Source organism: Delphinus delphis, chromosome 2, assembly GCF_949987515.2.
Source record: "Delphinus delphis chromosome 2, mDelDel1.2, whole genome shotgun sequence".
NCBI lineage: Eukaryota > Metazoa > Chordata > Mammalia > Artiodactyla > Delphinidae > Delphinus > Delphinus delphis.
In genome coordinates this window covers 167,218,483-167,231,292 of record NC_082684.1, presented here as the reverse complement: position 1 = coordinate 167,231,292, position 12,810 = coordinate 167,218,483, and the positions used below count along the sequence as shown (strand labels likewise).

At 38.6% G+C, this 12,810-nt stretch overlaps 1 protein-coding gene across 5 annotated transcripts in view; it reads left to right on the top strand.

Moving 5' to 3' along the window:
- Positions 1-12,810, top strand: part of ARHGAP21 (Rho GTPase activating protein 21) — a 128,412-nt gene that overhangs the window by 52,812 nt on the left and 62,790 nt on the right. For all 5 annotated transcript variants that reach the window (XM_060006215.1, XM_060006214.1, XM_060006213.1 and 2 more), the window contains exon 4: positions 932-956. In XM_060006215.1, coding sequence (XP_059862198.1) covers positions 932-956 — 25 coding nt within the window. The remainder of the gene's footprint in view (positions 1-931; positions 957-12,810) is intronic.

The following is a 12,810-nucleotide window of genomic DNA, read 5'->3' as shown; positions in this document are numbered from 1 at the left end:
AGTTAGTACAGGAATTGGCAGGCAATAATTGCTCATTAAACCTCAGCTATTAATGCTGTTATTTAACACAGATGTTCTTGCAAATAGGTCTGTCTTGTACCTTTTACATGGATAATATTTATTGAAATCTTTTCAGTTATAAAAATTTGATCATTCACTTCAAAGGAGTATATAAAAATTAATATTGGAGAGCTTTCAGAAAATGTGCAGTTAATACAACGTCTTTATTATGTATCTGGCAACCTTGGCAGTCTCAGAACAGAGCATATAACCAGGAAAAAACCATGTATTTGGGCAGCCAAAATAAAGGTCAAAAATTATATAACAAATTATCAGCCCTTCACTAAATCTCTGTTTTTCTTTCTGCAGTACATTGTAGTTTTTGTATGGTAGAGGCTCAACAAATATTTGAATAAATGTATTTTTATGCTAGTTTTTCAAAGTTGCTTTTCTAATTTCCCAGCTAGAGGTAGATAACATGGCAGCAAGACAGCCTGGTAGCAATGAAGCAACCAAATAGATAAAGCTCAAGGTGTTAAATATATACCAATTTGGAGCCAATGTATCCAAAGACAGTTCTGGGTCCTGTAATAGCCTTTAAAGGCCCATTTTTCGATGTATAGTACATAAGTGATGACCAGCCTGGCCCTCTCTGTACAGCTGTTTACTTCTGACAGCTCTCCGCGGATGTCCGTTTTAGACATCTTACACTCAGTATGTCAGAAGCTTCTGTTGTCCTCATAAATTGGCTTTACCTACAGCCTTTGCATCTCTGTGTGTGACAGCTTCCTCCTTCTGGCAAGAGGCACTGTTTGTGAGACTGTAATTGGCACATTTTGGGGAGGGCAGTTTGACTTGAATTGAGCCTCACTGTGATTTTACCAGTTACAAACATTATTCATATATGAATATATATATTTTTATTTTGTAGGATGAAGAAAATGGCAACAGAGGAGGTATGTTATAAAAGGTTTAATTTTTCTCTGAATGTTTTTTTACCCATGCCCTTCCAGTCTTTAAGTAATATTCAATGAGATGATATAGTTTTTGGAGTCCAAATATATAACAACAGTCCTTAGATGTGAGAGTCATAGAAATTAAACGTTTTTACCGTAGACTTCAAAATTTTATGGATTCCACTGTGTCACCATAATTTGTGTGACGATTTTATTGTCATTTATATATTAGTGATTATGTGGGGGAACGTATCATGATTCTGAGGGAAGTAATTCTGAGATTTTTTATTCAATTAGTAATCTTTTAAATTTAGTGATTCTTTTAGTGTGTGTTTCATCTGCTAGATTTATTGGTTCAAATATTGAGAAGTAGAGTATTTTGGTTCTTGTAGTTAGTCTTACTCTTGATTTAAACATATTTAATGAACTTAAAGGCTGGGGATGGGGTTATTTCTTAAAACTGCCATTTATTTTTGTTTCAATCTTGTATGAACTTCAATGAATTAAAATTTATACACAATAAAAAGCACCCATCTAGAAAACATTTCTATATAATTTTAGATGTTTAAAAAGTTGTAAAAATAGTGAAAAGTTTCCATATATCTTTCATTCAACTTCCCCTAGTGTTAAAAACGTAACTATGGTACAGTTAACAAAATTAAGGCACTCCTATCTAAACTGCAGGATTTATTTGGATTTTTCCCCTTTTCTGTTCCCGGAGTTCACATTGCATTCATTTGTCACACCCCCTTGGTTCTTCTAGTCTGTGACAGTGCCTCAGTCTTTCCTTGTAATTCACGGGCTTGATAATTTTGAGTAGCACTGATCAGTTATTTTGAATGTCTTTCAGTTTGGTTTTGTCTTGATGTTTTCTTATTATTAGTTTGAAGTGATGCATTTTTAGCAAGAGTACCCATTTGCACGTAATTTAAGTGTACTGTTATACTTAAGGTTTTGTTGTGATAAATATGTAACGGGAAACCACCATTCCAATCAAGATGTGATATCAAAAAGAACCTTTGAGTCATTCCATAAAGTTCCCTTGTATGGCTTTGCTGTCAACACTCTGCTGGCCCTAGACAATCGCTGAGCTGCTTTCTGTCACTATAGATGAGTTTTGCCTCCTCTAGAATTGCTTATAAATGGAATAATACAATGTGTACTCTTTGTATCTTTCAAAGATACGTCTTCTCAGCCCGTCTTCTTTGGCGTAGTAGTTTTGAGATTCACCACTTTGTAAGTGTAGGTACTAATAATACTACTTATTTTGCTGAGTGGTTTTTCCCTTGCTTGCATAGACCATAAATTGTTTATCCACTCACCTGTTGATGAACCTTTATAATACCCATCTCTGATTTGAGGTCTTGGAATGGTTATGTTAAGGGTTAAACTGAGAGGAAAATGGTTTCTTTCAGCACTATCAAAAGTAATGAGTGTGTAGGGTGAGGTAGAACCCTTCATAGTTGTCGCCGTTGTGCAAGATGGGCCACTCCTTGCACAAGGTCACCATCTGTCGTGCACCAGGGCTCAGGATGGATTCCAAATGTTACTTGGCCTTAGTGGGGAAAGGGAAGACTGACAAAACCACGATAGGCAAGAGAAAAGAAGACGTGGGTCCTCTGTCTCCCCATCATCCTACAGAGTGATGTACTGATGCCTGGACTACCTCCCAGACACACAGCGCCTAGAATTTCATGCCTGTCATGTTCTAGTTTCTACTGGGAGAGATATACTGCTAATAAATGTAGAGGGACTTAGTTATAAAACTTTATTCTGCAGATGATTATATTTCTGACATATCCATTCACTGAAGTGACATTTCATTATATGCTTTGACTGGAGATAATAGACTTAAACATTTGTAAGGGAGAACTTGGAAAATCTAGATCTAACAGAAGGAGATTTGGAGAGGCATGATAAAGTGAGACTAAAGGGTGTCATCTGCTGGGAAAAATTACAGTTTAAATACCATTTTATTTATTAATTTATACTTAATCTCATTCAAAAAAGTGTTTGTGTACACATGCATGTATTATAGTAAGATAAAAATAAGATTAAAATGTTCATGGGGGAAAAATGAATTAAACTGACATTTGAGAGGTTTAGTCCACATAAATGCGTGCTGCAGATCCTACACTGTTATCAAAAATGGGCTATAAATTTGCTTCTGAGCTTTTCCAATGGCAAGAAAAAAAGAAAAAGAGAGAGAGCGAGAGAAAGAAAGAAGGAGAGAAGGAAGGAAGGGAGGGGGAGGGGAGGGAGGAAGGGAGGGAAGGAGGAAGGAAGGAAGGAAGGATGGATTATTATTTAAGGATTAGCCAAGGATTCACATTATCCATAAGAAAACAACACCTGGTTTGCCCTGAGGTCTGAGACACATTTCTCCTATGGTTCCTCCTAATGGAAACAAAGAATAATATAGTAGGTAACATCCTCAGTACCATCCCTTTATATGACTGTTTTTAAAGAGATTTCTCAACGTAAGCTGTTTCAAAACCCCACGGTCCAATTTAGTGTAAAGAACTTCTCAACTGGGGACAGATTTGCTCCCCAGGGAACACATGGCAGTGTTGGTTGTCGCAGTTAGGGTGGGGGGAGGGTGTGCTGCTGGCATCTAGCAGGGAGAGGCTAGAGATGCTGGTAAGAATCCTACAATGCACAGGACACCCCCCTTCCCACCCCCGCCACCCCAAAGAATTATCCGGCCCAAATGTTAATAGTGCCAGTGTTGAGAAACCTTGGGTTATAGTGATGGATACCAAAACAATGGCCCGACTGTACAGGTCCCCAAGAGTCTGGCTTGATCTGGTGACAATACTCAGACCATTTAGAAGAATGGATATTAAGGACTACATATCCAGTGGTCTTTCATGATTATTATACCTCACAACTGAATTTTGATCTGAATTGAGTTACCGCTATAGTTTGAGGTTAAATTATCTGGCCATTCTACTGGCATTGCATGTTGTCAATGAAGGAGTAATCATGAGTAAGAAAAATGTTAGTTTAAGAAAATATAGAGTCAATCAGTATGTTAACAACTAGAAGATAAACTAGCTAAAAGAAAAAAAAATCAAAGAATGTAAATAATTGAAATGTAATAATCTTATCATCAGGAATCCAACAGATTGAGGGAGAAAATAATTATAAGCTAGTTTAACAATTTAATTTAAAAGGCCAATAGAAGAATTAAAATAAGCACAACATAACTAAGGTTTTAAAATAAGAAAAATACAAATTCAAGCACCTTACCTCTTACGAAGCAGGTCCATCGAAGTAAGATTATTTATAAAGTTCAGAACATCTGTATGGTTTTCTTCCTAAGAAGAACACTATAAAAAAATATGAGAATACCTAAAGAAATAATTTTATGATATGTTTGTAATATACCTGAAAGGAGAACTACTTGATTTTTAATTTTTTGAGGGTGGTAGAAATTAATATCTGATTGAGGACTTAATCTATAGTAGGAATCATAATACATGTTATTATGCTGTTTAATCCTCACTGTAATGCTGTGAGGTGTGAGACAGTATTCCCATTTTGTAGACGAGGAAACTGAGGCTGAAAAAGACGTAAAGTAACTTGCCCAAGATCACACAGCTAAGTGACAGAGCTGGACTTCCAAATCAGGCATGTATAACTCTGAAGCCCATCTTCTTTAAACTGTGCGATTTTATATCTGTTGACTTAAAAAAATAGTTTGACTTACATAGGGTCAAGAATTAGTAGATAAATATAGGGTATATTTACTATGCTAGGAAATTAACTCTGTGAAATGTCTCCGCATTGAGAAAGTTAAAAACAAGGAAACATGGGGGACTTCCCTAGCGGCCCAGTGGTTAGGACTCCCAATGCAGGGAGTGCAGGTTCGATCCCTGGTCGGGGAACTAAGATCCCACATGCTGCATGGCGCGGCCAAAAAACGAAAAAAAACCCGAAAAACAAGGAAGCCTGTTCCATATTTGTGAACACTTAAAGACAAAGAATTCACAACAAAGTCAGGGAAACACCAAGTTCAGAGGCCCCAGACATCTTATAGGAGCACCCACCACTTGTTACTGGACTCTGAATAGCTGGCTGGCAGTGGACCTGGAAAGTTAAATGAGTTTAAAGAGTTCCTAGTTCTCTGTGTCCTTTTGCCTCCCTGGGCCAGGCTTGCTTTCGTCATCCCCGTTGGCAGTGGGAGTCACAGGCTGGTCTACAGAGGCCTACTTAGCTTACGTTTAGTACTCATAATACCATTTCAGATAAACTGATCAGATCATCCGTCAGAACATATTCTATGTGAAAAATATGTTCTGACTTGTGAACAATTATTTATAGATCTGTTTAAAAAATACAACCTATTTAGAGACAGATGACACGTAATCTGTTATTTTGACTCACCCTGAATGTTTCGATATTTATTTTATAGTCTCATTTCCTTTTCAGACTTATTTTCAAGAGTACTGAGATTACGAGATCCTTTTATATGAATTTTGTTTAATGAAATAGAATCCCAACCTCCGGTATAATGATCCGAGTCAGAGCCTAGAATCACTGGAGAGAAAAGAATTCCCAGAATTTTATTCAAGCTCCTAAGAGATCCTGCTGTGTTGCCAGAATTCTGTGGAACGGTTGAAAGGTCTTGTTTGGTGTTCTTTCCTTTGGTACCTCAGTGGAGTCACTTTTCCGATTATTCTCTTTACCCAGCTTTTCCATTCTGTTATATATTATTTCTCATATCTTGTATATATGTGTCCTCTCTTGTGTTTTAAAAGTTATTTTTCTTTCTTGTTGGTTAGTTTTCTGCGCTATAATGCAAATACTGTTTACAAGAGAAAGGCCATCAAGGTAGAAAAATACTTCTTGGTGATAATAATGCTGGCGGATAATTGCCATCTTGCTGACGTCCTGTTGTCCCTTAAATCATAAATTCATAAATAATCAAAATAAGAATAATAGAAGGTTTGTAATTACCATTATTTCTCCTTTACTTATTCTATGAGAAAAAGTCTACCTCAGCTTAGTTGTAGGGACACTTCCAGTATTCTAAAATGTGTATGTCATTTTGTTAGATGCTCAATAACTGGTGGATTTCTACTTTGGCATTAAACTTTATATTCAAGCATGTTAATAGTAGGAAAAAAAAGTATCTGGGAATTCTATATACTTTCTCAGTAGTAAAAATTTGTATTTTGTGATTGCAGTCACTTCTGACAAACGGCTCTGTAGTCCGTGTTAAGAGTTTTCTAATGAAGGATAGTTTAGTGGCAAGACATAGAACCCCCCGCCCCTGCCAGGCCACCTTAGGAAAGATGTGTTAATTCTAAGAAACAAATAAGACATCTCCAAATTCAAAGTCAAGTGCTGTAGGATACCCAGGGTGCCCCAGACACCAGAATTAGGACCTGGAAAGTAACTAAATGCAGAGTAACAACACAGACAACAGCAACAAAATCTTGGCATATGATCCTCCAAGGGCCTAAACTCTGCTACTTACAGGATGGTTTAAATGATGTTCACAGATAATTTTGATTATACATGATTGTCTCATATGCTGACCTCTGTAGAAGGAACAACCCTAACTGTATCTTCTTCCTTCCTTCCTCTCTCATCATAATAATTCCAAATTCCCTAAGAGAGAAATGTAATTGGCCTAGTTCATCGTTTAATGAACAGCACTCACTATGTTTAGAGATCAAATGTTCTTCAGTTTAATGAAGATCTAAATTCTGTAGAGCTGAGAAAATTGAGTATATTTTATGCCATTGATTTCCATTAATAGATTGAAAACCTATTCCCTCAGGATAATATAACGCTAAATTATGGACCTGAAAATTGGTTGGAAGAAGAAATTCTTATTATGGGTAGGTCTGTGGTCTGTGGTCTGTGGTGTGGTGGTAGGGTGTCAGAATTGTGTTCATGTTACTTTTGAAATGTAGCAATACTAACCGAGTGGGCTTCACAGATCTCATGATGTCTTTGGGAAGGCACATTAACTGAACCCCTTAGGATCCATTTTTAACTGTATTGACAGGTAAATTATTTGAGCTTTGAGTTTCTCTGGTAGTTAGGTAAATATACTAATTAGCTGCATATTTTTATTAACTTCTAGTGCTGTTCAGTTGAACAACCACAGGTGTCTTAAACTGTCTTGAAGATATTTTACAAAGTAGAAATGATGATGGTGGTGGTGATGATGATGATGATGATGATGAAGATGATGGTGGTGGTGATGCTGATGATGGGGAGATGCTGATGGTGATGATGATGATGAAGATGATACTGGTGATGGTGGTGACGGGGTGATGGTGATGGGGTGATGATGATGGTGATGGGGTGATGATGGTGATGGTGATGATGGCTGTGATTGTGGTGATGAGGACGATGATGGTGGTGATGGTGATGATGGTGGTAGTGACCGGGTGGCGGAAGCAGCTAATTTACAATGTGCCAGGTGCTGTTCTAAGACTCTGCATGGATTAACTCATTTAATCATCACAACAACTTTCTGGGGTGGATATTATTATCATCTCCTTTTTTTTTTTTTTTTTTTTTTTTTTTGCGGTACGCGGGCCTCTCACTGTTGTGGCCTCTCTCGTTGCGGAGCACAGGCTCTGGACGCGCAGTCTCAGCGGCCATGGCTCACGGGCGCAGCCGCTCCGTGGCATGTGGGATCTTCCGGGACCCGGGCACGAACCCGTGTCCCCTGCATTGTCAGGCGGGCTCTCAACCACTGTGCCACCAGGGAAGCCCTCATCTCCACTTTTAAGATGAGGAAATTGAGGCACAAAGTGTCTAACTAGCAAGTGGTAGAGTAGGACAGTTTGATTCTAGAGTTTTCTCTCAATTCCCACCCCAGCTTCTCAGAAAGAACTTTACTCTCACATAATTCATTCTTGAAAATGTGAAAGAAAGAGGGTTCTGTTCCCTTGAAAGTCAAGCAGTATTAAAAAAATCACTGAGGGACTTCCCTGGTGGTGCAGTGGTTAAGAATCCGCTTGCCAATGCAGGGGACATGGATTCGAGCCCTGGTCCAGGAAGATCCCACATACCACAGAGCAACTAAGCCCGTGCGCCGCAACTACTGAGCCTGTGCTCTAGAGCCCGCGAGCCACAACTACTGAAGCCCGTGCACCTAGAGCCCGTGCTCCACAACAAGAGAAGCCACCGCAATGAGAAGCCTGTGCACCACAACGAAGAGTAACCCCCTCTCACTGCATCTAGAGAAAGCCCGTGCACAACAATGAAGACCCAATGCAGCCAAAAAAAAAAAACAGAAAAGTAAAAAAATCACTGATTCAAAATTCAGGTATAATTTTGTTAACATAGAATTAGCATATCATACTTATTCTTTAGTTTTCTTCTTTATCTTCATAATTGAATATGTACTGTTGGCTTAAATCTGCTGGGCTTAAGGATAAAGCATCGTTGCTTTAATGTCTGCAGTTGGTTTTCATCTTTGATTCAGTTGTATTATGACTGATAACACTTTTTTTGTTTTTGTTTTGTTTTGGTTTTTTTTACTTATTTTTGTGAAATGATAAGAGCACTTATAGGTATTTACCCAAGATAAATGAAACATGCCTGCAAGAATATTTGTACAGAAATGTTCAAATTATTCATATTAAATAAGCACTGGATTGAGTCGACCTAAATATTAATCAACATATGAATTGATGACCAAATTGTGGTATATCCATATAATGGACTACACAGGGCATCTTGGATCAGTCTCAAAAGCATTTATTTTCTTGAGGTGGAATTCACCTAACATAAAATTCACCCTTTTTTTTTTTTTTTTTTTTTTTTTTGCGGTACGCGGGCCTCTCACTGCTGTGGCCTCTCCCGTTGCGGAGCACTGGCTCCGGACGCGCAGGCTCAGCGGCCATGGCTCACGGGCCCAGCCGCTCCGCGGCATGTGGGATCTTCCCGGACCGGGGCACAAACCCGTGTCCCCTGCATCGGCAGGCGGACTCTCAACCACTGTGCCACCAGGGAAGCCCCAAAATTCACCCTTTTAAAGTGACCAATTCAGTGACATTTAGTAGAGAATTAAAGAACATGTATGCAGTGTGCATCTGCCACCTCTATCTAGTTCCAAAACATTCCGTCACCCCAAAAGAAAACCCATGTCCAGTAAGCAGTCATTCACTGTTCTCCCCTCCCCCAGGTCCCTGGCAACCACCAATCTGTTTTCTGTCCCCATGGATTTAACCTATTCTAGATATTTCATATAAATGGAATCATACAATATGCAACCTTTTTCATATGGCTTCTTCCACTTAGTGTAATGTTTTTGAGGTTTGTCTGTGTGTCGCATATATCAGTACTCCATTCCTCTTTATGGCTGAATAATATTACATTGTAGGTATATACCACAGTTTGTTTATCCATTCATCCACTGATGGACATTTGGGCTGTTTCCACCTTTTGACCGTTGTGATTAGTGCTGCTATGAACATGCATGTTCAAGTGTTTGTTTGCATTCCTATTTTAAATTCTTTGTGGTATATATCTAGGAGTGGAATTGCTGGGTCATATGGTGATTCTATGTTTAACATTTTGGGGAACCGCTAAACGGTTTTCCGTAGTACCTGCACCATTTTTACATTCCCATCAGCAATATATGAGGACCCCAGTTCCTCTACATCCTCACCAACATGTGTTATTTTCCATTTTTGTTATTATAACCAACCTATCGAGTATGAAGTGGTGTTTCATTTTGGTTTGCTTTGCATTGCCTTAATAACTAATGATGTTGAGCATTTTCATGGGCTTGTTGGCCATTTTTATATCTTCTTTGGAGAGATGTCTGTTCAAATCTATTGCCCATTTTTTTAATTGGGCTGTTTGTCTTTTTGTTTTTGAGTTGGAAGTATTCTTTATATATTCTAGATACTAGGCCCTTATCAGATACATGATTTGCATAGATCTTCTCTCATTCTGTAGGTTGTCTTTTTATTTTCTTGATAATGTCCTTTGATGCACAAAATTTTAACTTTTGATGAAATCTAATTTATCTATGTTTATTGCTCACGCTTTTCCTGTCAAACTCATTTTGATTAGTGAAGAAGCCAAGTGCAAAAAGAGTACATACTGTCTGATTCCATTTATGTGAAACTCCAGGAAAGACAAATCTAAACAAATCTGTGGTTGCCTGAATTGACTAGGAAGAGGCACAAGGGAAGTTTTGGGCTTGATGGAAATCTTCTATATCTTGATTGTGGTGGTGGTTGCATGGGTGTGTACATTTGTCCAAACTTAGGAACTGTGTACTTAAATGGGTACATTTTATCTTAGGTAAATTATAATAAAGTTGATTTAAAACAAAAAGAACATATGCAATTTATTCAGTCTACTGTTGATGGACATTTAGATTTTTTCCAGTGTTTACCTATTTCAAACAGTGCAACTGTGAGCCATCTTATTACACGTACTTTGTACACAAATGTCCTCATTTCTGGTGGGTATATATATCTAGGGATGGCATTACTGACTCATAGGTATGCATACAGTCACATTTAGTAGATACTGCTAAAAAGTTTTCCAAAGTGATTATACCGATTTACACAGCCACCAACAGGGTATGAGAATTCCACTTGCTCCATATCATCACTAACACTTGGCATTTGTCAGTCTTTTTTTTTTTTTTTTTTGCGGTACGCGGGCCTCTCACTGTTGTGGCCTCTCCCGTTGCAGAGCACAGGCTCCTGACGCGCAAGCTCAGTGGCCATGGCTCATGGGCCCAGCCGCTCCGTGGCATGTGGGATCTTCCCGGACCGGGGCACGAACCCGTGTCCCCTGCATCGGCAGGCGGACTCTCAACCACTGCGCCACCAGGGAAGCCCTGTCAGTCTTTTTAATTTTATCCGTTCTAGTGAGTGTGTAGTGGAGTGGGTTAATTTAAACTTTCTTGACACTGATGAAGTCGATTACCTTTTGTTTGATTATTAGCTATCAGTGCTTTTTAAAATAATTCATATGTAGGAGTCTAAATATTTTCGATGAAGATTTTATTAGTTATATATTTAGCAGATATTCAGCTGTGACTTGCCTTTCAATTTCTTATTAGTAATTTTGATAAAGGGAAGTTCCTAATTTTAATGTAGTCCAAATTATCAGTCTTTTCTTTTATGGTTAAAACTTTGAGTGCTATTGAAGAAATTTTTTTCTACTCCACGGTCACGAAGATATTCTCCTGTGTTATCTTCCGAGACGCTGTACTGTTTCGTCATTCACAATTAAATCTACAATTCACTTGTAATTGATTATTTTTATATGTGGTATGGGATCAAGGTTAATTTTTCCCCATACTGATATGCATTTGGCCTGGCACTATTTAGTGGAAAGTCTATTTTTTCTGCTGCTCTGTAATACCACCTTGATCATACAGTGTTTATATATGTTTTGGTCTGTTTCTGGACCATATTCTATTCCAGGGGTCGGCATGTGGCTCATGTGGCTCATTTTTGTACAGCTTCCAAACTAAGAATAGTTCTATATTTTTAAAGGGTTGTTTAAAAAAAAAAGAATATGCGACAGAGACTGTATGAGTCCTGCAAAGGCTAAAATATTTACCATCTGGCCCTTTACAGAAAAGTTTGCTGAACTCCGTTCTATTCCATTGGTCACTTTCTTTGCTGCAAAACTGTGATCTTAATTACTGTAGTTATATAATGTGTTGCTATTAGGTAGAGTAAGTCTTCCAATTTTGTTTTCAAGATTGGATTGGCTTTTCTTGTCCATTTACAGTAACACACACACACACACACACAAATACTTCTGGAATTTTGATTGGTTTTATATTATTTACAGTGTTGAATATTTGAAAATATTTGAGGTATTGAATCTTTCAATCTGCGAATGTGGTGTATCTCTCCCATGAATGAGTTTTGAATTTTTCTGCATCTTTTGGAATAAACATTTGATTTTTTTCCCCTTTAGTCTCAATATAGTGAATTATATTGATTTATTTTTTAAATGTTAAACCAACTTTGCATTACAGAACTAAACCAAGATTGTTCCTAATGTATGTACTTTTTATATATTACCAGTTTTGGCTTTCTGTTTTATTTAGAATTTTTGCATCTCTGTTCAAGGATTGCTTCACATAAAGGTGGACTTTGGTCCTTTTGATATTTGGAGTATCAGTTTGGGTTCCCTGAGAAGCAGACACAAAGACAGAAATGGTGGCAAGACAGGATTAGACATGGCAGAGATTTATTGGGGGAAATGCCTGCAGAAAGGAGCAGGAAAGGACGGGGAAGACTTAAGACTGTGATACAGGTCTGACGCCTGTGAAAGAAGAGAGGAAGAGAGGATTTGGTAGGAAGGCCCTGACTGCAGCACAGTTCTCAGAAGGTGCTGGGCCAGAGAGGAGTCCCCAAACCAACACTGTCCCTTAGAGGAGTCCTGCTTCGGAGGGCGGGGGAGTGGCAAGTGTGAACGTGATGGTGGGTCCAGGCTGGGGCTGGCAGTCGTCTGTGTTCTCTTTGGCAGAACAGGGCTGGGCTTCTACCTTTGCAGCCCTACTCACATGTTGTACTCCTTGGGAGGCCCAATTGAAAGCATATAGTGTTTTCCAGGGCCCTCTTCCTTGCTGGACCCCAACGTCCATGTTTGTGTCCCTGACCCTTGGAGACTGAGGGAGGCCGTGAACAGCTTCTCAGTCTCAGCCTTTACTTTGGAAGCAGAATTTGCCTCAAGGCGAAAAGCAGTGCAAAACATGGGGCTCCCTGGACTTCATTCTCCTATTTTGGTTTATTGATTTTTTGAACGCAAATTTTTTTTATATCTGCTTTTAAGATTTTCTCTATAGGGGCTTCACTGGTGGTCCAGTGGGTAAGAATCCACGCTCCCAATGCAG